General features: G+C 48.4%; 1 protein-coding gene and 1 pseudogene across 2 annotated transcripts; both read right to left on the bottom strand.

Moving 5' to 3' along the window:
* Positions 1-6,346: 6,346 nt before the first annotated feature.
* Positions 6,347-16,158, bottom strand: SDR9C7 (short chain dehydrogenase/reductase family 9C member 7; the record flags this gene model as incomplete). The annotated part of the gene is given in 6 exon segments (XM_082666319.1): positions 6,347-6,658; positions 6,662-6,765; positions 13,560-13,746; positions 14,391-14,644; positions 15,857-16,118; positions 16,120-16,158. Coding segments are annotated over 6 exon segments (1,020 nt in total). The 3' UTR covers positions 6,347-6,484.
* A 2,675-nt stretch (positions 16,159-18,833) lies between these two features.
* On the bottom strand, positions 18,834-23,582 carry LOC309829904 (retinol dehydrogenase 16-like; annotated as a pseudogene). Its single transcript has 4 exons — positions 23,270-23,582; positions 20,837-21,100; positions 19,786-19,949; positions 18,834-18,844 (listed from the first exon to the last, which is right to left on the bottom strand). The product of its transcript is annotated as a retinol dehydrogenase 16-like (transcript).
* Between the last annotated feature and the right edge of the window lie 2,247 nt (positions 23,583-25,829).

Genomic DNA, 25,829 nt, shown 5'->3' on the forward strand with positions numbered 1-25,829 from the left:
CACTGGTCTTCGCAGATAACAGTGCAGAAGATGGAAGAACCCCCTGGGGGAGTTTTCCTCCTCCTTCAGTAGGAGAAATTCAGATCTCTCCTTTCCCGGCAACCTTGGAGGAGTTGGCATTTCTCTCCTTACCTACAAAGCCCTCTGAAATGTCTCCTAAGTGGAGTCTCAATTCTGCCTTTGAAAATTGTTTACTTGCAGTTCATATTCATTTCCTGGTTGAAACTTGTCCCTGACTATTAAATAAACACACACAATTTAAAAAAATCCTCACTCCTCCTGTTCCTCTGTCAGAAATTCCAAAAGGAACATTTTGTTATTGTTTCAAGTTTGGCATTAAAATTCTCTGTATCATTTTGTTCTGGTCCAGATGCAGTATTTACACTGCCGTTGCTCAAGAATATCTCAAATATTCTGGCCAGGCAATAGTTCAGTGACCAGCAAGTCCCAATTACTCTGGATGGTGCTCTGTCCTCCCACCTCCCATCACTTCTGAGTTGAGGTTGACAGGAGATCAGACAGCTGAGGCTCAGGGGAAAGGCAGGCATGCCCCATAGGAGAAAAGGAGGCCATGGAGGACAGAGGCTCCCCTCCTTTCATGGGGAAGGAGCTGGAAGAGAGGCCCATGCAAGTCTAGCTAGAAGAGGTTCAGAAGGTTTATGGAAACAGAAGCAAAAGCCACATCACAGCTGCTGGCTAGAAAACCCTGCTACAAATGTGTGTGGACAGAGGTGTTCCCCAGGGTGAAATTAAGCACATGCTCAACGAATAGCATTCAGAAATAGAAGGACCTGCTCTGCCAGTTACTTTTAAGGTATGTAATTACCCTCTCTGAGTCTCAGTTTCTTCCTCATTAAAACTGAATAATAATATCCTTCTTTCAAGGTTGTTGTGAATATTAAAGTGCTTAGAACAGTGCCTGGTATTCAGTAACCACTATGTAAGTGTTTGCTATTGTAGTGTGTGGTGAATGGCAGGGACTGGAATCCTCTCTGCCATTTATTAGCTATGTACTCTTTTTTTAAAATTAGTTAATTAATTTTTGGCTGTGTTAGGTCTTCGTTGCTGTGCGCAGGTTTTCTTTTTAGTTGCAGCAAGCAGGGGTGGCTAGTGGGGGTTACTCTTCGTTGTGGTGCGTGGGCTTCTCATCGCGGTGGCTTCTCTTGTTGCGGAGCACGGGCTCTAGGTGCGCGGGCTTCAGTAGTTGTGGCACGCAGGCTCAGTAGTTGTGGATCGCGGGCTCTAGAACGCAGTCTCAGTAGTTGTGGTGCACGGGATTAGGTGCTCTGCAGCATGTGGGATCTTCCCGGACTAGGGCTCGAACCCATGTCCCCTGCATTGGCAGGCGGATTCTTAACCACTGTGCCACCAGGGAAACCCCATTAGCTATGTAATCTTGTACAAATCACTTAACTTTCTGAGTCTTGGTTTCCTCCTTTATAAAATAGGGATAAAACCACAGGGCTTGTTGCAGGGGTTAAATAAAAATTAAATGGATAGTATTTGGAAAACACGGTGCTTGGGACAGAGTAAATGTCCAATAAATGCTAATTATTATTATTTCTATGATTTTGTTGTTACATTTCTCTCACCATCTCTAGTCTTGCTCCTCTTGTACCCCTCCAGTCCAGTTCATTCCAACTCATTCCTTAAGGGCAGCAAAATTATCTTCTTTAAAAGTAAGTAGCCTCAGAATGAATCTATAGTGACAGCAAGCATGTCAGTGGTTATCTGGAGCTAAGGCAGAGGAGAGGGAGGATGAACTGCAAAAGGGCACCAGGGAAATTTCTAGGGTGAGAGAAATGTTCTATATATTGACTAATGGTGGATGAACAGGTATATTCGTATGTCAAAACTCATCAAACTTTACAATTTAAAGAATGCATTTTGTTATATATAAATTTTGCCTCAATAACTGGTTGTTTCAAAAGGTAAGCAGCCTCCCTGGTCTTCTATTAATTACATTACTATATTTTCTCTTTTCCATGACATTTATCAGTATATAAAATTATTTCATTCATTTCTTTATATGTCTATTCCCCAACTCCTCCCCCCATCAGAATAGAAACTCTTTGAGGGCAAGGGCTCTGTCTGTCTTGTCTACCACTATAACTCTGGCATTTAGAACTATGCCCAGAACACAGTAAGAGCACAGTAAATTCTTCTTGAATTTATTCAGACTAACTGATTAAAATCGTTCAATGGTTCTACCACCAAATTATACACTGATTCCATCCATTCTCATCATCCTCACTCCACTACTTTAACCTAAGGTAACAATAATTTCTTGCTTGGATTATGCAATCGTCTCTCTGGAGGGTGTCCTTGCTTCTACCACTGTCCCCTCATTTCAGTCTCCAAAGAGCTCTTACAGTGATCTTTAAAAAATTTAAATCAGGTCACATTACTTCTCTGCTTTAAAAAAAAATGTGGAAATAATTTGATTAAGAGGCTGAATAAGTGAATAAGAAAAGGAAAGTCAATTTAAAACTCTAGGAAAATACAAAAGCTAAATAAGAAAAGTTGTGATCCTAATATGAAATAAACTAAAATGTAAAATTGGAGCACTTATAAATTTCAGTCCACAAATTCAGAACTACCGCAACTATTAATGATGGGGTGGGGGACTAGCCCTCAGAGCAAAAACTAAGTCTTCTATCTGCATAGGTTACCTCTTAAATGTCTGTTGTGCCAGGACTTCCCTGATGGCACAGTGGGTAAGAATCCACCTGCCAATGCAGGGACACTGGTTCGAACCCTGGTCTGGGAAGATCCCACATGCTGCGGAGCAACTAAGCCCCTGTGCTACAACTACTGAGCCTGGGCTCTAGAGTCCATGAGCCACAACTACTGAGCCCACGTGCCTAGAGCCCGTGCTCTGCAACAAGAGAAGCCACCGCAATGAGAAGCCCACGCACTGCAATGAAGAGTAGCCCCTGCTCGCTGCAACTAGAGAAAGACCGCACGCAGCAACGAAGACCCAATGCAGTCAAAATAAATAAAAGAAAATTAAAAAAAAAAAGTTTGTTGTTCCAGTTTACATGCCTTTTTTTTTTTTTAATATAAGTAAGCAGAGTGCCTTTTTTTTTTTTTTTTTTTGGCTGCGTTGGCTCTTCATTGTTGCGTGCGGTCTTTCTCTAGTTGCAGCGAGCAGGGGCTACTCTTGGTTGTGGTGTGCGTGCTTCTCATTGCGGTGGCTTCTCTTGTTAGCATGGGCTCTAGGTGCGCGGGCTTCAGTAGTTGTGGCACACAGGCTCAGTAGTTGTGGCTTGTGGTCTAGAGCGCAGGCTCAGTAGTTGTGGCGCACGGGCTTTGTTGCTCCGTGGCGTGTGGGATCTTCCCGGACCAGGGATCGAACCCGTGTCCTCTGCATTGGCAGATGGATTCTTAACCACTACGCCACCAGGGAAGTCCCTACATGCCCTTTACATCTGGTGAATCTCTGCTGCCTTCCTGCCATGGTGGGACACATGTGTCTTCTGTGAGGTCACCCAGAGTCTCATGTGCCTAAACACACAACGCAGCTGGGACTATCTTGAGTCTTGCCACTTCCCCAACATACTACCAAAAAGTGAACCCTCATCAGAATTAACCAAAGTGAATCTTCTAGTCTTAGGGGAAAGGCCCTGCTTCTCTGAGACATTGTATAAACCCACAAGACACATTCCCTTTTGCTTCTTTCCCTAAATCCTATTAAAGATATTAAGGTTGGGGGAAACTAAATCTGGAGAAAGTACAAGAAATGTATTTATTCTATTCCATTAGATGTCTCACCCTAGGTAAAGAAGTACCAAATTGGCTCCTTGCTTGAGTGGGGAAGGGGGAAATAAGAAACCAAAGAGCAATGAAAATGTGTAAATTAATATCTCAAAATATTACCTAGCTATAGGTAGTATGGCTACTCCCCCTAGTAAATTTTTGTGTCTTCAACAAAGAAAATTTATTTTTGACCTAGATTTAACCTTCTCAATAGCATGGAGTCTGAGGTTTGAATGTTCCAGGGCAATAGGCACTGTGACTGTCTCCCCAACATTCCCATTCTGTCTTGTGATTAATCTAAACAATTCATGGCAATTTACCCCCTTGTCAGTGACTGGTCCACAGATGGACAAACCTAAGCCATCCAGGTCTCATTTGGGTCAATGTGATTTTTTTTTTAATATAAATTTATTTATTTATTTATTTTTGGCTGCATTGGGTCTTCATCGTTGGGTCTTCGTTGCCATGTGCAGGCTTTCTTTAGTTGCGGTGAGCAGGGGCTACTCTTCGTTGGGGTGCACGGGCTTCCCATTGAGGTGGCTTCTCTTTTGTGGAGCGCAGGCTCTAGGCGCATGGGCTTCAGTTTTTGTGGCACGAGGGCTCAGTAGTTGTGGCTTACGGGCTCTAGAGCCCAGGCTCTGCAGTTGTGGTGCGCGGGCTTAGTTGCTCTGTGGCATGTCCCAGACCAGGGCTCGAACCTCTGTCCCCCGCATTGGCAGGAGGATTCTTAAGCACTGTGCCACCAGGGAAGTCCCTGGGTCAAAGAGATTTAAGGAAAGCCTCAGTGAGGGCTCTGGGAAAGAAACTTCCTAAATCTTTAGCGTCATGGAAAGACAGGCTCTCTCTTTTCTTATAAGTTGTGAATGAGGAAGCACAGAGTTCCCGTTGCCACTGGCAGTCGTGCCACAACAATAAAGGTAATTGGATTTAAGGTAAAGACTAAACTGTGGATGCCAGAGCAAAGAAGCAGAAAGATGACACAGTTATCATTTAGCTATGGGGTCCTGCCCTAACTCTTTCTTTGTTGTTTAAACCAATGTGAGTTGACTTTTCTGTTACTTGCTGCTCAATGCATCCTACCTGATACAGAGAATTTGGTGCCAGGAATAGACGTGATGCAAATAACAGACTTAGTGGGTTGTATGGTGGCCCTCCAAAAAATACGTCCACACACTAATCCTTAGAACCTGTGAACGTTACCTTCCTTGGAAAAGGGGTCTTCAGCAGATGTGATTAAATTACATTTAATTATTTTCAAGTTCAGCTGGATGTTGAAGAGACACCAACTAAAGACATTTTAATTTTAAAAATTCACATTTGACCTTTATTACGTGATCACTCCTCAAGATCAAAAGTCTTTTCAATAGAACTTCATATGGCTCAGAAGTTTAAGGATTTTTAAAGAATAATAATTTTGTTTCATGACTTTTTTTTTTTTTTTGCCGTATGCGGGCCTATCACTGTTGTGGCCTCTCCCGTTGCGGAGCACAGGCTCCGGACGCACAGGTCCAGAGGCCATGGCTCACGGGCCCAGCCGCTCCGTGGCACGTGGGATCTTCCCGGACCGGGGCACGAACCCATGTCCCCTGCATCGGCAGGCGGACTCTCAACCACTGTGCCACCAGGGAAGCCCATCATTTCCTGACTTTTTTGACAATGTTACTAATTACGGGAATTTATTCTCCTGTAACTAAAATCCTAGCCTGGGAATCTAAACACCTGAGTTCTGTCAAGGCTGTGATGCTAGGGGACCTCCCATAAGTCACTTCCTCCTCTGAGCATTAGTTACTCCTATGGAACTATCAGCAGTTTCCAAGTGCCCAGATGCAACAGAATCATCTAGGTCCTTTTGACAAATACAGATTTCTGGGCCCCACCCAAGCCTAATGAATCAGATTTTCTAACACCAAGGCCCAGGAATCTGTATTTTAATTAACCAGGTGATTATGATATACACAGCCAAGTTGGGGAACTACTGAATTAGATAAACTCTAGTGTTCCTCGTAGCTCCAAAAATTTGATTTTCTGATTTCTGTTTCTTCTATCGCTATCCTGTCTCTGCTACTAGATATTGTGCTAAAATACAAAAACAAAACCACAAAATAAAGAGTGAAAAACCAAGACCATGATTCAATCATATTTCTATGCTTCTAGCACCTACACAGGGCCTCGTCTATAGTAGGCACTCAGGTAATATTTGAAGAATTAATCAATGGTGATTAAACAAACGAGTGTTACTTCATGGGAGTCCCAATCACCTATGGATACAGAAATCCATAAAAGAGAGAGAAAATACTATGATAAACTTTTGCGTGATATAATCTTGCACTCCCTGTTTGTCCTACTACATACTTCAAATAATGGTTTATGTGAATAAGGTTAATACATATTTAGAGACACGAGAGGAAAGTGGTTGAGTTCTCCTGTGGGCTACATAATCCCACAAAATTTCCCAGTGGTGGTGATAACTGAGGGAGGCTCATGATTCAGCAGGAACTAGTTTTCCTCTCCTTGACTCCTCCAGCTCAAGAAAAAGCCATATCCTCATTGGGTGACAGATGTTCTTGGGGCCAGGCTGCAGGTCTTTGAACCTGTAAAGGCCCCCTCAGGTTTCTGTGAGGCCCCAGTGAGTAGGAACACCTTCTGTTAGAAGTTATCCATAAATTCACCACCAACAGGTAGGGTGTCAGCCAAGCAAGGTGTCCCCAGAACATCTGATACCCCCTCATGTGACCCTACAGTGCCTTCTCCTCCATACTCCACTGACCACCCCTTGGGCTTCCCCAGCTCGGACACTGTCTGCTGGCCTTGGAAGGTACCGCCTCAGGATGAAATCTGTCACAGGGGTGGGAAACTTAGCCAAGGGGAGGTAGAGGAGTTTGACATCCAGGCCAGGGTTTTAGTGGATGCGGGGGTCCCGGGAAACAGTAGCGTGCTCCATGCTGTTAGTGATTTCACTGATCCTTGACTCTGCCAGCTGCATCGTGTTCTTTAACTTGTCAGTATCTGTTTGAGGGTACAAGAGGGGGAAAAATCAAAGGCTCTATTATTCTTCATTAAAGATTGTTTTTTCTGAATTCCATCCAAGCTCCTTTTTCACCGGACCACTGATCTAACATTTCAGGCAGATTTCACAAGCTCCAGGTTGCCCCTTAAACAAACACCCTATAAATAATCTTATTTCTCTTCCCGAATTCAATAGTTGTGAATTGAATTCCTACTATTGCATTAGACTAGCAATGAGGAGAACTGTGCCCAGTTCTGCCACTTATTAGTTGTGTGACTTTGAGCTTAAACTATCATCATCTGTAAAATGGGGATAATAATACCTGCCCTAGAGAATAATAAAGATGAATAATAGCAGGGTAGACAGTGGAGGAAAGAGGAGAGAAAACAGGTCAATATAAGTGCACAGAAAAATTGGAAGGAAATAAGGAAAAATACTGTCTGTCTGTTGAAATTCCTAGTTGCTGGAGGTTTTTTTCCTCCTGTGGACTTCCTAGAGTTTCCAAATTTTCTACAAAAGCATGCAGGGAAAAGATGTTATTAAAAAATTGTAACACTGCCTTTGCTTTGGTCATAAGGTCATTATGGGGCTCAGATGAGCTAAGGCACAGACCGGTACCTTGTAAGGCTCTAGCAAATGTGAGGGGCTGTTCCGTTAGCATGGTACACACGGGTGTGGAGATGGGTCCAAGTCTGCTGTAGCTTACAACACAGATAGGAGACAAGCCACACGATACACTTAGGGAGCCCTGATCTGTACCCTCACCCCAGGACTCTGGGAAGGGGGTAGCTCAGTGGGACTCATATTTCACTGAGCGCCCCAAGGACTCAGGAGGAAGTGGTGCCTGAGAGTCAGACTTCGTGATAAGGGATGAGAACTTGAAAACAAAGAGGGAGCAAAAGCTAGCCTGACTTTGGGGGTGGTCCAGGAAGGCAGAGAAGTCACCCCTTCTGTGCAGGACACTGGTGGGCAGTTGATGAGGGCAAAACAGTGTCGTTCAAGTATGCTTTACCCATCTCTCCGACTCCGAGGAACTCCCTTTCTGTTTCTTAAAGAGAAAACTACTGTAGTGAAAAGAGGTAAACTACATATTAGGGGTCCCAAAAAGAGCCACACTGACTTAAAGCCAGGCTGTCTATAGAGCAATAATGTCTTAGGAATCCGACACTCTGTGCTCCATCCTTGGGTCTGACACAGAGTCCATCACCAACAGGTTCCAGGCAGGGAAGCGAGTGTCAAAGGACTCATTCATGAAGCTCAGGGTTACAGCTCCCTCAGAGGGAGGGAAGGCTGTGTGGGCTGATGAGGATGAGGCAAGCTGATGGGATGAGATGGCTTTGGACCCACAAGCTGATGGGGTGGAAGAAGCTGCCTGAGACTCTGAAATAGTCTAAGGCACATCCTTTCCATGTTCTCTCAAATAGTTATTGCACTCCTGCTTTGTGCTGGGCACCCAGCTAGACATGGATTGAGGGAGACAGGGGTACCCCTTAGCCCCTGTCAGTCTCCTGGACAGTGAGGAAGAACTCAGGCTTTGCATTTGGGCATCCAGGAAACGTTTGTGCTATTGTGAGAATTCAGCAAAATAAAGTCTATAAAACAGCAGGCACTAGGCTTTGGCACTCAGTATGGACCCAACGGTCCTAGTCCCTCCCTAGGAAGAAAGGGGACTAAAAGGGGAATTTTTGGTGGCTTCCCTGGCAGGGTTGAGATAAAGAAAGAAACTTGGCAGGTGGCTGTGTTGCTGCGAAGTATGCTAACAAGCCAGGCTGTGCTCTGTGAGGACCAGAGCACTGTGTCCTGTTCACATGCTTATCCCAGTGACTCTGTGCGCTGCTTCTTCGGGTATGTGCCTAGGTTAGGTTGCTATTAACTAGTCATTTCCAATATGGTTCTATTTTGGGGATAGCTAAAAATCACTCCAAGATACCTGGCCTGTTCCCCGATTCACAAGCCAGGGGCCTGTTTGATTGGCCATAACAGCTTGCTGGAGTTCGTGTCCAGTGGTGCTTGTGACCACTCCTAAATATTTCTTCAGTCTGTCTCCACAGCACCCGTCCCCCCGCCAACACTACCCCACATACATACATACTTCCCACAGTGCCCGAGACCTTTCACTTCATGCCTTTGTTGGTCCTTCACTGGGTTTCTGAGGTGGCCTCCCAGCTGGTCTCACGTCTCCACCCTCATCCTTCCCACGGCACACAAATCTGATCAGGTCATTTCAGAGCCATTTAATAAAAGGCTCTCCAAAGCCCTTCAGGATGAGAGCCACACTTCTTTTTTTTTTTTTTTTTTACAGCCACACTTCTTATTGGAGCCATCAAAGTCTTCTACTATCCGACTCGTAACGTCTCCCGGCTTCATTCCCATGCCCACCTCTTTACACTTTACGCTCAGGCCAGACTAGTCGTAACAACGATGGCTAACATTGTTGAGCCCTTATCATATGGCTGAGCTGAGTACTTTACATTCTTGTTTAACTCTCCTAACAACCCACGAGAGAGGAATTATTATACTTTATCGTGGAGAGACTGAGGTATAGAGAGTTGTGTAACACGGTTAGAGGGATTACTGTCGTCTATAGCTTGCATCCACACCACCTTCGAAAGCACACAAGTGCTATGGCAGGTCTCCAAACTGTTGCTCGTGCTCTTCCCTCTGTGAAACATTTGCCATCTTTTTCCCTTTTGGTGAACTCCTATTTATTCTTCAAAACCCACTAGGACACCAGTGGTCGCCTCTGTGAAGGCTTTTGTGACAGCAGAATTAAGTCCCTGTACTGTTGCTTTGTTTGTTTGTTTGTTTTTATAATTTACGTCATTTATTTAATTAATTTATTAATTTATGGCTGTGTTGGGTCTTAGTTTCTGTGCGTGGGCTTTCTCTAGTTGCGGCGAGCGGGGGCCACTCTTCCTCGCGGTGCGCAGGCCCTCTCACTGTCGCAGCCTCTCCTGTTGCGGAGCAGTAGCTCCAGACGCTCAGGCTCAGTAGTTGCTTTGTTTTGTATGTATGTCCATTGTTGCACAATTTGTGTGGCGTTATACTTGCTTTCAGACCTCCCCTTCTAGATTCCTAGAGATTTTTGTCTCATCTGTGTATCCCAGTAAACACTAGTAAAACTGAAGTAAAAATTAGAGTATGATCACTCGGAAAATTTTTTATCTAAAAGTAGTCAAATGCCTGCATAAAAATTTTCCTCTGAAATCGTGGAGAGAACTACAGATGAATCAGCTATAGTATTCTATAACCCAACCCTTACTTTTCTTCTGAAGAACATCAGCTTTTCAACAGTGGTTTTCAGAGGAAGTTCGCCTTTCTACACACTCTTTTATGGACCTCGCTGAAGACTCTACAGCTTCTGCCTGCATTGAGCTACTTAGAAAACGCCTTTGTGAGGTTTCCAGATGCTGGCTGAGTCTGTGTTTCACCCCAGCCTCGTAGTGACCCCATAAATAATTTGGATCCTTCTTTGCTAACTGAGAGTTTTAGGGGAAACTCACAGGGAATATATATTATCCTCCCCCCAGCCCCCAAACAGCTATTCCCCTTGTTCGTAGCAACAGCTACAGATTTGTCTCTGGGAATCCACGCCTCTTCCATTCTGAGTCCTTTGGTCTAGGTAGAGTGCATGACCCAGCCTGAGCCAATCAGAGCTCCACATTTCCCCGGGCACAGTGATGGGCTCAGGGTTGAGTACATCCTGCAATTCCCTCTGCTCCTGCCATCACTGGCCCACCGAGTCAGAGTAAATCTTAGACCGTTTGGGGGAGCTACTGGAAAGGACTGTCCCGGGAGGAGATGAGGAGATGCTGCAGCCATGGGACCCCACCAACAGGGGAGAGAGCTGTAAGCCTGAAGCTAGTACAGAAGAAGCAGAGCCAAGAAATAGGGTGATTTGAAATGAAAATAGAGCTTTCCTCAGCTAGTGAAGGGTTTACCACGGCTGGATTGTAAAGGACAAGTGTCAGCTGAGTGAGCACAAGACAAAGGGCAGTCACATGGATTAGCACAGCTGGTGTATTAGCTCTAATTCTATCGATTTATTTAGCATTTGAAACATCCAGCCCTCTGTTCAAATATTTATTGCAATTCCTGGTTACTTTAAGACCTCTAACAGGCCTGAATAAATCTATAAGTACTGAAAAAAAAAAAAGAAATAAGGTGAAAGCAGGTCCTAAGAACATCATTTGTGGACTGGATCAGGCAGTGCCTGAAGCCCATATCCTTATACTTTTTAGTAATAAGCATCAAGAAATTCCTTTTCTGCTTAAATGATTTGGGCTGGATTTTCTGTCACCTGTAACTGAGAAAGCCCTAACTGATCCTCAGAACTTTTTACTTCTCCTCACAGAATTCTAATATGTCCAGAACTGAAAGATTACTTTCCCCAAGGAATACTTCTCCAAATACTTCTCCCTGACTTTTCCCTAAATCAATGAATGAATGATGCCTCCACCCATCAGGTTTCTTGAACTAAACCTAGCACTCGTCCTGGATGGCTTTCTCTCCTTCCCGGTACCAGGAGGTCTCATACACACCGGGCATCTATCAACTTCTTTCCATCTCCTCCACTTCTCTGTAGCCCAAACCACCAACATGTGTAGCCTGGAATACTGCAGCAACCACAGCAGGCTTTCCCAATCACAAATCAGATCACATCCTTAATCCTCAGTGTGCTTTGATGCTCTAATTTATCCTGGGTCTCTTCTGCTCCCCCCGCACTGCTCCCCACCCTCTGGTATCTTTAAAGTTCCTCTAAGGGAACTCAGCGCCTCAGGGCCTTCCTGAAAAAACTTTCTTGCCTATCCACTTTCCAACAATGCCTAACTTATTCTTCCCCAAAGTCAACTCAGAGAAGCCCTCCCTACACCATAATCTAAACTGGGGCCCCACTCCCAACCCTATTCTTTTTTTCGTGGCCTTGTGTTTCTTCCCATGGTCATTATCCACATTTGTCACTAAATGTGTGTGTTGTTATTAAGATCTATCTCCTCCACTGGGCCTTAAGCTGCAGGCAGCCAGCTGTGTGCCCTGCTGCTTTGTCCACTCTCACCCCCGGCCCTACCCAGTGCCTGGCATGTGGTAGGCTCTCAATAAAATGTGCATTAGGTGAATAAATGGCTGTTATGGTTTTTAACTTATGGTGTCTTGGCTTTTTACTCTGTGGATGTATGAGGTCTAGGAGAGCAATTCACTAAAATAACCACCCCTGCCCCCCAGACAGTTAGATACCTGCCATTAATTTAACTGAGTGATTATATTTAGCCCATTCAGAGTTTCTGGGTATATGTTTAAAATTCATCACTTTGGATTTTGGATGATTGCTAGTTAAGAATATCTCTTTGCAACACAGCTCGCAGGTACCAGTGTACTAAAGAAAAGGAGGCCATGCTCTTTTTCTCTATTACACTGGTAATAGATAAAAACAACAAACTTTTAAATCAAATTGTTCCTACCAGGAAGCAGATAATATTCTAAGCACTTTTTATATATTAACTCATTTAATTTTTATAACCCATTACAGATGAGAAAACTGAGCAGCTGGCCCAAGGCAAGCAGGAGAGATGAAATTTACAGTCAGGCAGCCTAGTTTCGGAGTCTAAGAGCTTAAAACCACAACAGGAAATTGCCTCTCAGGGATGCTCATGGAAGTCAAGTAAAAGAGAGGGAAAAAAATCTGGGTTAGGGAAATATATGACTAGGCCACTGAGGCCCAAATGGAGCAGGACGGGGCTGAGAGCCGGCTGCTTCACTCTGGACCAAGGGGACCTCCTGAGCCAGAAAAATGCCAGCCCCCCCTTTCCGTCCCACACAAGGGCAGCTCCAAGGGTGGCCCTGAGGGGCTGTTCCCCCTCCAGGCACTTGGAGGGGAGAAGTGGAGAGAAGCAGGAAATCTTGTGAATGATCCTCTCCTGAAACCAACTGGCCTGGCTTTGGGATTAGAGGCTCTGAGTGAATGTGGGGTCGCCCAGTCCTCAGAGTAGGCCTCTCCCTACCACGAGGTACTCCACCAGGTCTTTTGGCCAATCCCTCCTCCGCTGCACCTGCAGGCCACCCCTCCTCTTGTTCTCCAATGGTGGGGGCTCCGTGCATCCCTCAGACTGGAAGAGTTCCCCAAACTGTGAGTTTGGGACAGTATAGTAAACAGCTGTGATGTCCCTCCTCTACTCTCCAGAAACACCTGAGATTCACAGGAGACCCTTAGGCCAGGGAGAAAGAGAGCTCCCAGAGCCCCTTCCTTTAAAACATTCGTGTGATTTTCCTCTTTACTGATTGGACAAGCACTCAGTGCATGAGAGAGACTTCACAGACGTTAATCCTCACAGCAGCACTGTGAGGTAGGCACTATCATTAACTCCATTTTATAGATGAGAAGACTGAGGCTTAAGGCGACTAGGTAACATTCTCAAAGTCTCCTCCTAGCCCGTAAGTGGCAGAGCCAGGCTTCAAACCCAGGCAGTCTGGCTCAAGTAGCTGTGCTCTTAATAACTTCTCTGTACTCGTGGCAGTGCATTTTCACCTGATTCACCTGCATACGGATGTTTGGGGGGAAGGCAGGTGCCAGGGGGCGGGTGGGCAGCATCTCTCTTAACACCCCCATCTCCCCGCAGCTATGGTTTTGTCACTCCCCCAGCAGTTCTCAAATCCCAGCTCTGCCACCAGCTGTGTGGCCTTGGGCTCATAACCTCTCTGAGCCTCCATCCCCTCATCTGTAAAATGAAAGTGGGTCAGTGACCCCCAAGACCTTTCCATCCCTCTCAGAGATCCCTTTCTCTCCTGGGGAATGCACAGATATGGAAGTACTCCTCTCCATAGCTCTCGCGGGTCTCCTGAGGCAGCCGCTCCCACAGCTTGCACATGCTCTTCTCCGTGCCCTCCAGGCCCTTCTTGCCCAGAATGGATGTCTGGTAGTTCCCCGGCTCAATGATGCTGACTTTCACCCCGAAGTAGTGGAGCTCACGCCTGGGAAAGAAGAGCTGGACTCAGTCTGGGACTCCACGATGACAAAGGATCATCAGGGAAAGTCACCTCTGACACCTCTAGAGGAGCTGATCTCCAGAGATCAGGAACCTGGAGGTGTGCCCCCCACCCCTGCACCAGGCCCAGCACTGCTTTCATGCAAATAAGCCCTTTCCCAAGCCTGTCTCTGGACAATTCACATTAGGCCAGCCTAGCCGGGAGGAATCTAGACTAAAGCCTTGCTCCGACCAGGTCCCTCCCACTCAGCCCCACCCCCAATGCCTAGGTGGCAAAGGAGTGAAGGGATCTATGCAAGGCTTGCATCCTTCTCGGAGGGCTGCCCACAGCACATCTGCCCCCAGACCTCTCCGTCTGTTTGGAGGACTCTCCCTCCTACTCCCACAGGCCTAAGCAGCGTGTTGCTTATTCTGAGACAGCCAAGGGAAGGCTGCTCATCACCACCCCACCTCTTCTCATCCCTCTTCTCTGGGTCCCTGAGGAAGGCCCCTGGAGGTCTAGCCTTCCTCCTGCTACTGTTTTAGCATCTTCTCTCCAGATCTCCCCTGCCCACAGGGTGCCCCCACCCAGCCCTCTCTTCCTAAGGTGAAACCCCCAGAACTCCTACCCTGAATGGTTTGGCACCTGGGCCCGGTCAGCTGATGCTGTCAGAGAAGCCCTCGACGCCAAACTTAGAGACGCAGTAGCCGCCACCAGTGATAGCCACATGGCCACCAGAGCTGGACATTTTGATGACCCTGCCCTGGGCTTTCTTGACCATGGGCAGCTTATGGAGAGCCACTTCGATCAGTCCCACCAGGTTCACGTTGATCACCTTCACATAGTCTTCCTTGGTCAGCCATTCATTGGGACCATTGGGCAGGCCTACACCAGCATTGTTCACCAGGGCCCAGAGGCCTGGGGGCGCAGTGGAGGGAGGGAGAACCAGACAAAAATCAGCAGTGTTTCTGGAAAAGCACAAGGGTCCACGAACCCCCAGCTCAGGGCTGCTGAGGATGGTTGAGCATGTCACAAGGCACAAGACAGCCAGCCTGGCAGCGTGGGGTGGGGAGCTATGACAGCCCAAAGGAACATGGACATTTTACTCATGGGTTTTCCCTAAAGGGGCAGTTTTTCTGATTCACGCAGTCTGCCAGCTAGCTGGACACTGTACCAGCTACAATCCAGGCTTTAGCTAATAGCATCTAAGCTATTGGCTCTGGGAAAAGAGATCTCATTTTCATACCAATGAAAATACCATACCAATAGAAAATAAATAAGAAAAATAAGTAAAATAGATTGAATATTGGATAGCGGTAGATGCCAAGGAGGAAAATAAAGCAAGAGTTATTGTCTGCCCCTCCTGGGCCCCAGAGCTCTCCTGCCCTGACTCATGTGCACAGACCCCAGATGAGCTCCCTCAGGAGTCAGGACTTCCCCCAGGCTGCTCCTTCTACAACTGAGCCACCCTGTTCCTCCATTCCTACACCCACATCTTGCGTGTGGGAAGATTCCTGGGTGGGTCCCCATTCAGTCCTAGTCCATCCCTAGCCCGCAGCCTCCTTTCCCAATAAGGGCAGCCACCCTGACATAGGCACTTACCCTTAGGTCAATCTGGTATCCATCATGATATGACGAAGAGGAGAGATCTCGCTCCCCACCCTGCAGTCTAGCCTGACACAGTCAAGGAGAGCAAATGTCCCCACTCAGGGAGTCCAACCTCATGTTCCCTCTCTCCTCCCCCTAGCCTGATCCCGACAAGAAATGTGCTCATATTTTTATAGGAGCTCATAGTTAGGACTACCAAAGTCCCAGTGAGGCAACTCCACCTTTCCGACAGACGGAATGCATATTCCCTCCCTGAACTTCTAGCGCAACCTCCCCCAAACCCTGCTAACCCTCTGAGTTTCTGGGAAAGAAAACTTCCTTGGGAAATCACCTCTTCATGTGGACAGTCCAAACCCTGCAACAGGTCCGATCCCACTGAGCTACAGGCCCGGCCCCTTTCTCTACATCACCTCTCCCATCCCATCTGAACAACAGGGTCCCTGATAACTCTCAGATACCTGCAGGAGAAAGAGAGAAAAAGAAGGATAAACTGAGAAAGCCAAGGAATGCAATTCGTCCCACCTTGCTCTCCCACTTGGTCCTTCACCCACTGGGCTGCTGCTTTGATGCTCTCAGTCTTGGTGACATCCAATAGGGTGGTCTCCAGCTGGTAGGAGGTATCCTGCTGAAGCTTCTGGGCCCCCTCCTCAGTGAAGCAAGCAGCCAGCACCCGCATGCCCCGATCAACCAGCTGCATGGCCAGGAGGTTCCCGAATCCCGAGTCACAGCCCATGATGAAGACGTACTTGTCCGAGAGGTTGCGGACCAGATTGCAGTTCTCGAACGTACAAGTCCATAAAGGAGAGGTCCGTGATAGCCGCCATAGCAGAGGGGAGAGGTGATGGCCAAGAAGAATCGGGCTCAGAAGATAGCAGGAGAGGCTGGTCCTCTGAGCCCCAGTCTGCTGGAGCCTGTTGAGAAGGGCTCTCCTCCCTTCTGCTGCCGGCGACAGATGCACAGCCCCTGGGTGAGCCACTCTATAACTTGTATAGGTGGATGCATCACCATGCCAATTTGCCTAGATGCAAGAAATTCAAGTCCAACCTGAAGCTTTGTCACTTCAGACAGCCCTGGTGGCTCCCCCTCTCTCTCCCCCAGCCATAATGGGTGAAGATGCCAAGGCTGGGAGAAACCACAGTGGTGATGTTAGTGCTGAGAAGTGGCTCCCCTGGGTGGTCTGAGCAGAGGAAAGAAGGAAGGAGGACTCAGCCCAGAGGACCCTCCTGGAAATCCCCCACTTCCAGCCCAGGGATCAAAATCCTTTGTCATGAATGCGGGCATGTGAAGAAATGTAACTGTTATTTTCGGTGGAAAAATTAAGACAAATTCACTAATGCAAAACAAACAAAATCGGTTTTGTGCCCTCCAAACCCCAAGAGAATTCCAGGTTATCAGGTCTTTGGAATTCTCTGTCCTTAGGTGAGTCTCCATTGCGAGAGATGATGAGAAATAAAGGGTTTGCCCCAGGGTGGATGTGCCTCCGTTGTCCTGAGGTCAGAGGCAGCAGGCCCCCGCTTAAGGGAAACTGGTTATGTGAGGCCCCAACTCCCAGAAAGCAGAAACCCCTGACGGGCTCAGGGCCTGGGTCCTGGGGAGGTGATGCTCAGGTCACCAATGAGGAGTCCCCACTGCACTCCAAGCGGGTCCAGCACCCCCCTCACCCAGCAACCAGGTAAATGGAGGGAGTCAAGGACCGAGGACACAGAAGCTCCCCCGGGCAGGACCCCCAGTGAGCATTTTTCTTCTATCTCCAGATATACGCTAGGCTGAGCTGAGGAGCCTGAAGGGGGGTGATGTCAGTGAAAGGAAGGACTGTACAGTCAACTGACACAGTGGCTCATGGAAAATGCAGAGGGAAGGGAGGCCAGGAGTCAAAATGATTCTGATAACAGGTAGAACCCCGGGTGTCAAGAAAAGTCAGGAGGAGACACTTTGGGCATCGGGAGAGAGGCAGGAGAATAGAGAGTTCTGATATGAGCATTACTGAGACGGAGGCCGAGCTAGATGATAAGCATTGAGACTGAGGTCCAGCCAGATGATGAGGATGGCTCATGAATGCCCTGGGCAGCTGTGGGAAGGGCCTGGGGCCAAGTCATTGGCCCCGAGAGGGGATGACATATGGGAAGAGCAGAGGACCGGGGTCAGGGACTTAGAAAACTCTCAGGGTCAGGACTTGGAGGGAAGGGAGAGATTCCAGGCAAGGGAGCAAAGAACACACAGAAAGGTAGAAGGGAAGCCAGTAAAGAAAAGGAAGCAAGGATATGAGACAGAGGTATGAGTAGTGAGGGGCCATGCCCAGGGCTGCATAAAATATGGGGACAGAATTATGCTGGAGTTTGTGGTGGTTCTTTGGATAAACCTCTAGGGTCACCATTTCTCAGGATAGGCCTGAGCCCAGGCTCATCCTGAGAGACCCGGGACAACTGCCTACACCTTCCCTGTCTAGAGGGTCTGACACAGAAATGGGGCCACAAAGTTCTCTAGAGTGAAGGGAAAAGGATGCGTCTCTCTGCTCTATGCTATCTATCTACCAAGGTTAGTCAGCTCCAGAATGTCACCACAAATCTCAGGGAGTCTGGCCATTCTATACCAAGGGTGGTGGGAGTAGGGGGGGGGGCGGTCAGTTCATGGACCCAGCCCTGGGGAGCAGACCCAAAGCCTGCAGGGTATGGAGGTAGGAGGTGGGAGGTGGAGGCGAACCTCACCTACTTCATACCCACCCCAAGGCACAGCACTGCCTACAGTGGGTCTGGGGGGCATCTCAGAAGTCTGTCTGCCTCCTTGGTGAGTGAACAAGGAAGTCTTGGCTGGAAGAAGTCAGACAATGTCACCCAAGGGCTGAGCAGGCCCAGGAGTGTCCCAGTTCTTCAGACAGTCCCAGTTGGTGAGATCCAGGGTTTTGTCACTAGACCTGAAAAAGAATGACTTGGAACTGTCCCAGCGCAGGCCTGGGCCTGACTCACCATCTCATGGGCCTGTCTGCTGACTGCTGGCTCAAGCAGCACTTCCCTGGACTCAAACTCCCAACATCAGAAAAATGCAGGCCATGGAATGGGGGTTGGGGGGGCTGCAGGACCACGCAGAGGGCTCTTCTTCTAGGACTGAGAATGCTGCCCGCTCTGATGAGTGGCCTCCTTATTCAGCTGGCACATGAGGCTGATGGGTCAGGCTGGTGGTTGCCTTGTGCATCCCCAACCCCTGCTCACAGGTACTTTCAGTGGAGAGAGGACCCTTTGCCTCTTCCAGGCCATTTCCATCCTGTGGGATGAGGAAACGAAGGCACACTCTGAGGAGATGAACAGAGGCAGAGCAGGTGGGGCTGAGCCCCCTCCCAGCGGCTCACACCCTCCGAAGAGTGCAGATTCCTCAGGGTGGCAGGAGGGCCATGAGGCTCAGAGCCTTGAGAGGCTGCTCCAGGACCAGGGCACAGATGTGTGCTATTGGCTCCCTGTTCCTCAGCTGCAAAACTTGGTCCTTTCTTCCTAATATCCCCAGAGCCTCAGAAGAAGCCTGGAGTAGAGATAAGGAGGAGGATGAGCTGCATGACCTTAGAGACTGGAAAGCTCCCTCCCTCCACCTTTTTTCCCTTCTCTTGAAGCATCATCCCTCACACAGCAACCCAAATAGACCTCCCATGCACCCCAACCTTGACTTCACAGGGCCCTGGCCCTTGAGGAGCTCCAGTAGACCATGGCATCCATCAGGAAGGAGGGTATGTAGCTCTTGGGAAGTAGATGAGCTTGACATCCCAGTCAGGTGAGTATCATCAGGTGCGTGGGTGGCAGGTGGTCAGAGCACGTTCACGAAGTTCATGACCAAGGACAGAGATTCAACTTGCATTTTTTGAAGATATTTTCAGTTATTTTGATGTCTGTTCAAGATGAAAGTTTCCTTATATACTTCCACATCCCTCCTTTCCAATTCACAGCTCTAATATGGGAAGGAACCTTCTAAGAAATCCTGCCCTCTCCCTGCCCCACCCCCTCAAACCCATGTCCCAAACTAATCCATTCAAATTCTCCAAGAAGCGCCCGAATTCTTACCCCAGGAACAACTGTTCCACACTAAGCGACCTCTGGCTCTACTTCTGAGAATATCCAATACATAAATTGGATCTTTCTATAAACACTAGAAATCTAAGCACATGAAAACCAGCTGCTCTAAAGTCAGTTTGCCATGAGTCCACAGGTGTCTATCCTCTCTGGCTTCAGTTTCCTCCCAAAATAACAAGGGGTACAGATGAGACAGTGGTTCCCAGGTTTACCAAGCCTGGATCCTTTCCTTAGGTCACCAGTTGACCACATGGGATCCTGGGGATGGAGCTCATGTGCCCACTGTGTGGGTGAGTCAGAGCCTGGAGGATGGACCTGAGACTGGAGGAGGTGCTAATGATGGACCCAGGCTTCCAGACAAGGGTTTGCTTCTCTCTCCAAGGTCCACAGCTCACTCACCTGAGGCCAGGAATGTCTCCGCATAGAGTTCCTTGACCTCTGAGCTGGCCTGATCCCATGCTGCCTGGAGGCCCCGAGAAATTGCCTCAGGGCTGGTCACAAAGGTCTTGAAGTAACCAGGCACGATCATCTCCTCCTTCACCCCAAAGTAGGAGAGCTCCTTCCTGCAAGGGAGGCAGGCAGAGGGGCAAGGACTTCAGAGTTTTTATGAACCAAGACACAAAAACACACACACACAAATAAGATACCAATACAGGACTGCAGTGCGATAAGCAGGAAACTCTGGGAGGTTGTGAAGTACAGAAAAGCCAGAAGGAGAAATCTTATGATGATGTTATTCTGTATAGAGTTTGAATATTTTTCCAAATATTTTATATACATGTGCTTATGCTTCTAAATCCTACCAGTTGAGTTGCAAGGTACCACTTAAGTGCTATCTCCTCATATTCCCCTCACATCCAATTGATCACCAGGCTTTTTGTATTTTATCCCCTTCACGCTCAATTTCCTCTCTTCCCTATCCTAACCAGTCTACTGCCTGGCCATTTATCAGCTGGGCTGGTGTAACTGGACCCTAAAATGCATCTCCCTACCTGGGATCACTTCCCTGCCCCATATTCAGAGCCATCCTCAGCCCTGCAGCCAGTAGGGTCTCTACTGCTGATATGATTAATTACTTTCCTTGATTAATTGCTTCCGTGGGGTTACACTGCAAACAAGGCTCCCCCAACCTAATATCATAGCAGTAATGTAGGTGGAGCACACTGTAGCCAAATTATATCGGTGACAATTCTACCTCACTTTCTGAGTGTGGGCCAACTTCCAGGGCAGAGTAAGTTCATTCAAACTCTACAGTCGCCAAGTCCATCCTGACACCAAGAACTTAGAAAGGAGCTTCCCAATGAATGCCTGGCAAAAGCAAGAGAGAAAGTTCTGGAAAAAAGAACTCTAAGTCTGTGATGAAAGGAACCCCCTGTAAAAGACTCCCCCAGAAGCACAGAAGCAGAAGGACCAAGGGGGTGGGGGGAGGGTCTCTGTCCCAGGCCATAACCTGGGGGAGTCCAAGTCCAAGAAGGCCTCCATGCCATATTGGAAATGCAATAACCTCCACCCCAGAGGGACACGCGGCCCGTGACGCTGGAGACGTTGACCACACGGCCCCTCGCCTTCCGCACTAGGGACAGCAGACTCAGGGTCACCTTGATCACCCCCAACAGGTACACGTCCAGTATCTTCACGAAGTCCTGGTTGGTCAGCCACACACTGGGTACAGTGGACATGGAGATGGCGGTGTTATTCACCAGGCCCCAAAGTCCTGGGAACAGTGAGAGCAAGAGGGCAACACCATGCTGGGCCCATGAGTGAGGACCCAGCAGAGGTTCCAAGTCACCTTCCACCCAGTGAGGACTTTAGGAGAGAGGCTGCAGGGGGAACGGCTGGAACAGAGACCAACATGCTGAAGGTGCGCCACCCTCCTGACTCAGTCTTCACGCCCAGCCCACTGCCTGGTGACAAGGGGCAAGCACCCCAGATTGGATGAAGGCAGGGACTGAGGCTGAAGAAATCTAGTGGGTCCATAGTCTGGAACTCGGAGGGTGAAGTTTTGTGTTTTCACAGTCCATGTTGTCCTTGCAGACATTATCAAAATTCACCTACAAGCAGAAACTAACACACCATTGTAAAGCAATTATACCCCAATAAAGATGTTAAAAAAAAAAAAAAAAAGAAAGAAAAGTAGTGGTTAAAAAAAAAAAAATTCACCTACATTTTCAGATTTTCTGACAGCTGCAGGACTGAGTGCTCAACAACTAGCTAGTATAAGGGAAAGAGAGGGAAACAGAGAGAGACAATGAGGAAGGGAGGGGAAGAGAGGAAGAGAGGAGACAATGGATAAAAGACAAAAACAAAAAAGATGAGAACTATTTGGGTGCAGATTGGCTGGGTAAAAGAGACCTGAAATCCCAGGTTTGGGAGAATGTGTTGACAGGCCTGGTATTGACCTCTAGGGCCTGGCTTTGAAATACCCGCATCAATACTGAGCAATGTTCCAGCAGGAATCTGGGGAATTCCATGGGGTAGGCTTTCAGGGGAAGGCAGGGCTGCCACTATTAACCACCCTCCCCCAAATCGGAATTTACACTTTGTCCCAGAAAAATACACCCTCTCCTCCCACCCACACAGGAGGCAACTCTGACCCCATGACTCTCAGTTCACAGTTCACCAAGCTTCATGGAAACCTCTCTGCAAGACTCAAAGACACATACCAAATATTTAAACACTAACCAATTAATAGAACTCAGGGCAGAAGAGCAGGGTCAGGGGAGTTGGGTACAGGGTGTTAGAATTATTAACACACAGAGTTAGTCCCTCCCCTGCTCAGTACCAAGTCTGCCCTTGTAAGAATATATATTCTCCCACCATATTTGACACCAAAGACCCAACTAATATACATGGTTACAACGTAGGGAGTTGGGTAGAAGGTTTACCAAGACATCATTTCGTTGAATCCAATGAATAAAATGTGGGAAACAATTACATTCATGCCATGAGGTACTTTTTACTAAGTAGTGTTATTCTAAGGTATGGAACATTCTCGATCATTATTTATTATGTTTTTGAAGAAATTTTTGTTATGTGTAAATTTGTTCAATTTCTTTCAGTGGAAAATTAGGATACAAATTATGTACAAAATGTAATATCCTGTATGTAAAAATGTTATCAGTACTTATCTGCGGGTGGCGTGATTTAGGGTAACTTTGGTTTTTATCCATGTACTTTTCCCGTTTTTCACAATGATCATGTTTTAAATCTATACTTAGATAAAAGAAATTAAAGTCCTTTCCTTCTACCATAAAACACAGGCAGAACTACAGTAAAACACACACACACACACACACACACACACACACACGCACACTCACACACACACAGAAAAACGAAAAATAAAAGAGAGAGAAAGTAACTCCATAGTAGTTTTCTGACCTTCCTTAGAAAAGTCCTGACAGCTCAGTGTCGACATCTGAAAAATACGTGACATTTAAACACAAGTCGGATGACTAGGGGTCACCAGCAAGAACATGACCAAGTACTGAGAACTCAGCTCGGCTCCAGCGCTGCTCCCCAGCCCCCCATGCAGTCTTCCAGCCAGAGTGCCCATCTCCACCCGTCCTCCAAAAAGTGCACCCCGATCACCCTGGTCACTCAGCATCAAGGAACCCAGACCTCCTGCTGAGGGAGGAGGGGACACCAGACAGAAAGTCTGCAAGGACGCATTCTCATCAGGGAAAACTCTCCCCCAAACTGCAGAGCCTCAAGTTTGGGAGGTGGAGGTGGGATGGAAGAGGCTTGGCTGGTAAGCTGGATGAGGAGAAGAACACAGGGAGGACTTCAAGTCCTGGAAAACACCTTGGGAATCTCCCCAGGCAGCTGTCAAGGGGTCTCCACTTCACAGAGAGGAATCAGACTTGAGAAATCTGGGTGGTACCTCTGTCCCTCACATGTTCCTTTACCCACTTGGCGGCCACAGTGATGCTCTCAGTCTTGGTGACGTCCAGGATCACCGTCTCCAGCCTGTCTGATGTCTGGTTCCTCAGCTGCTCGGCCCCCTGCTCCGTCAGACATGCATCCAGGACCCTCAAGCCTCGCAGGTCCAGCTGCCTGGCCAGTGGGTTCCCGAAGCCTGAGTCACAGCCCGTGATGAAGATGAACTTGTCCTGGAGGAGGCTCACCACCTGCCTCTCCCGGTACCAGCGCAGGAGGTAGTACAGGCCCACGAGGACCGCCAGGTACAGCCACATGGCTTTGCAGGGGACAGACACAGGCAGGCTGGGGTGAAACTCGAGTCTGGCTAGTGTTGAGACAGGAGGACTTAGAACACACGCAATGCTGGTTGGCCAACCAGCCTCCAGGCTCTCTGGCGTGGAGTCCTCAGGATTTTCCTGTTCACCCTCTTTGGTGAGTAATACTGACTCTGGTCCCAGTGTTAATGCTCTTTGGTACATTTACACCATTTCTAATAGATGTAACTGCATTTCCAACACAACCCCTTGAGGCTCTTTTACAACCACCATTTCCAGGTCCTCCCACTCCTCCCTGTTTCCCCTGCTCACCTCTCCCCTCCCCACTCTCCACATTGGGCCTTTATGTCCTTGGTCTCATGGTTCACAGCTATCTTCTTCCCTTTTTCCTGCTCAGCCTGGGACCGGGGTCTCCCTTACCTACTGGAGATTCTTACAAGGGGAATACACGTGGAATCAAGACACAAGTGGCTTCAAAACCCAGCTCTGCTGCCAACAAGCTATGTGACCTTGGGCAGCTGGCTTAGCCTCTGAGCCTGGTCTCCTCCTCTGGCTCAGCTCCCAGAATTCACTCCTGAAAGACTAAGTCTCTCTCAGCCTCTCTAGGATTAGAAGGGGAAGGCAAACGAGAATAAGGTCTCTCCTGATGAAGAGGTTCCCTGGGCCAGGAAGGTGTTCAGGAGAACAGCAGGGGTGTCTGATCTCAGAGGCAAGGAGAGGGGACAAGAAGGGGATGGGGGCGACACACGCAATGGTGAGACGTCTCCCAGATGCCGGGCCAGTTGTTGGAAGGACTCACACAAAGCTGGTCTAACAGTTGTTCCCCTTTCACTCTGTGAAGATGCCCTGCCCACAGCCCTGGGTGCCCGGCTACATTGCCCTCTGCCCCTCCTGTGCTGAGTGAGGCCCTGCCCTGCCCGGCACCACACCCCGAATCCAGACCATTCAGACACTGAGAAAAGACTGACTTGAACGGGGATCATGGGATGGGCTGTGCGAACCTCCCCCCAAGGCAGCGTGGGCCGTAAAGCCCAATAATTGGAAAGAATCAGGTCAGTTGTACCAGGGTGATGATGGAGAAGAGGAGGGAGCTGCCCCCTCAGGAGATTAAAGAAAGGATCAGAGGCTGGACCCCAGAACAGCTGTGCATGCAGGGACTTTCACATTCAGTAACGGGGGTGGACCCATCAGGGGCACAGAGCTGGTGAGTGGGGCAGGGACAGAAGGAGCCTGGTTCAGTGCGCTGGGCATCCCCTGACCGTCCACATTTACTACAGCTCCGACTGGTAAGTAAGGAAATACGAGAGGCACTGGGAGGGAAGGAGAGGCTTCCCCAAGCAAACAGAGGCTCAAATGCCCCTGGAACCCACCCCAGCAGCCAACAAAGACAGACAGGGGCACAGATTCAGCCTTTAGTGGTAACTGTCAAGTGCAGGGAGCTGACTGCAGTCCTGAAAGTGTTTGTCCCTCAGGTGGGAGTTGGCAGCAGTAATAGAAAGGCCCGTCTTGCAGAAACCAGCCTGTGCCTGCTTCCTGCGTGACCTCCAGGACCCTCCTACGTGGGCTTCCCAAAGGGTGAGGACGAAGAAGGCAAGGATGAAGGATGGTGCCCTGGAAACTCTCAGGGGCCTGGGGCGACATGCAAATCCTAGGCAAACAAAAACCCTGCTATGGGAGAAGGTTTGGTTTCTTTACTTGGAAGAAACAGGAGATTTTTTTTTCTCAGTGACCACGAATTCCTTCAACCATAAACTCCCAAGGGGCCATGCAGCAGACACGTCCCAGCCCTCAGGCCATTTGCTTCCCTCTTGTGAACCCTGAAAGTAATATGACTGCTCGCGGGAGTCTCAGCTGTTTCAGACTACATTCCAGGTGGGAACAACCACAGGAAGGTCAGGAGAGAGCAGTAAGAGAAAGGAGCCTGGGGTGACACTCACTCACCTGGGAGCTGCGGGGGCCAGAAGAAGAAATCTTTCAGAGGCGACCCTGTCAGGGAGACTCACTGACCAAGATCTCTGCATCTACGGTCCAGGGAGTTGCAGCTGGCCCAGATTCTGAGGCCGCACCTGTGAGCCTGCTTGTGCTGGAGCAGGGGCTGCCACCACCAGGTGTCTCTCTGCCCAGTCTCAGTAGGACCACTGTCAAAGACAGGGTGTCCCACACCATCCCCTCTTCTCATCTCAGGTTGGGTCCCCTGAAGTGGGGAGAGGCGTAGGTAACCAAAGGGGGCTAGAAGGTGCCAGGAGT

The sequence above is a fragment of the Grampus griseus genome (assembly GCF_964374135.1).
Source record: "Grampus griseus genome assembly, chromosome: 11".
NCBI lineage: Eukaryota > Metazoa > Chordata > Mammalia > Artiodactyla > Delphinidae > Grampus > Grampus griseus.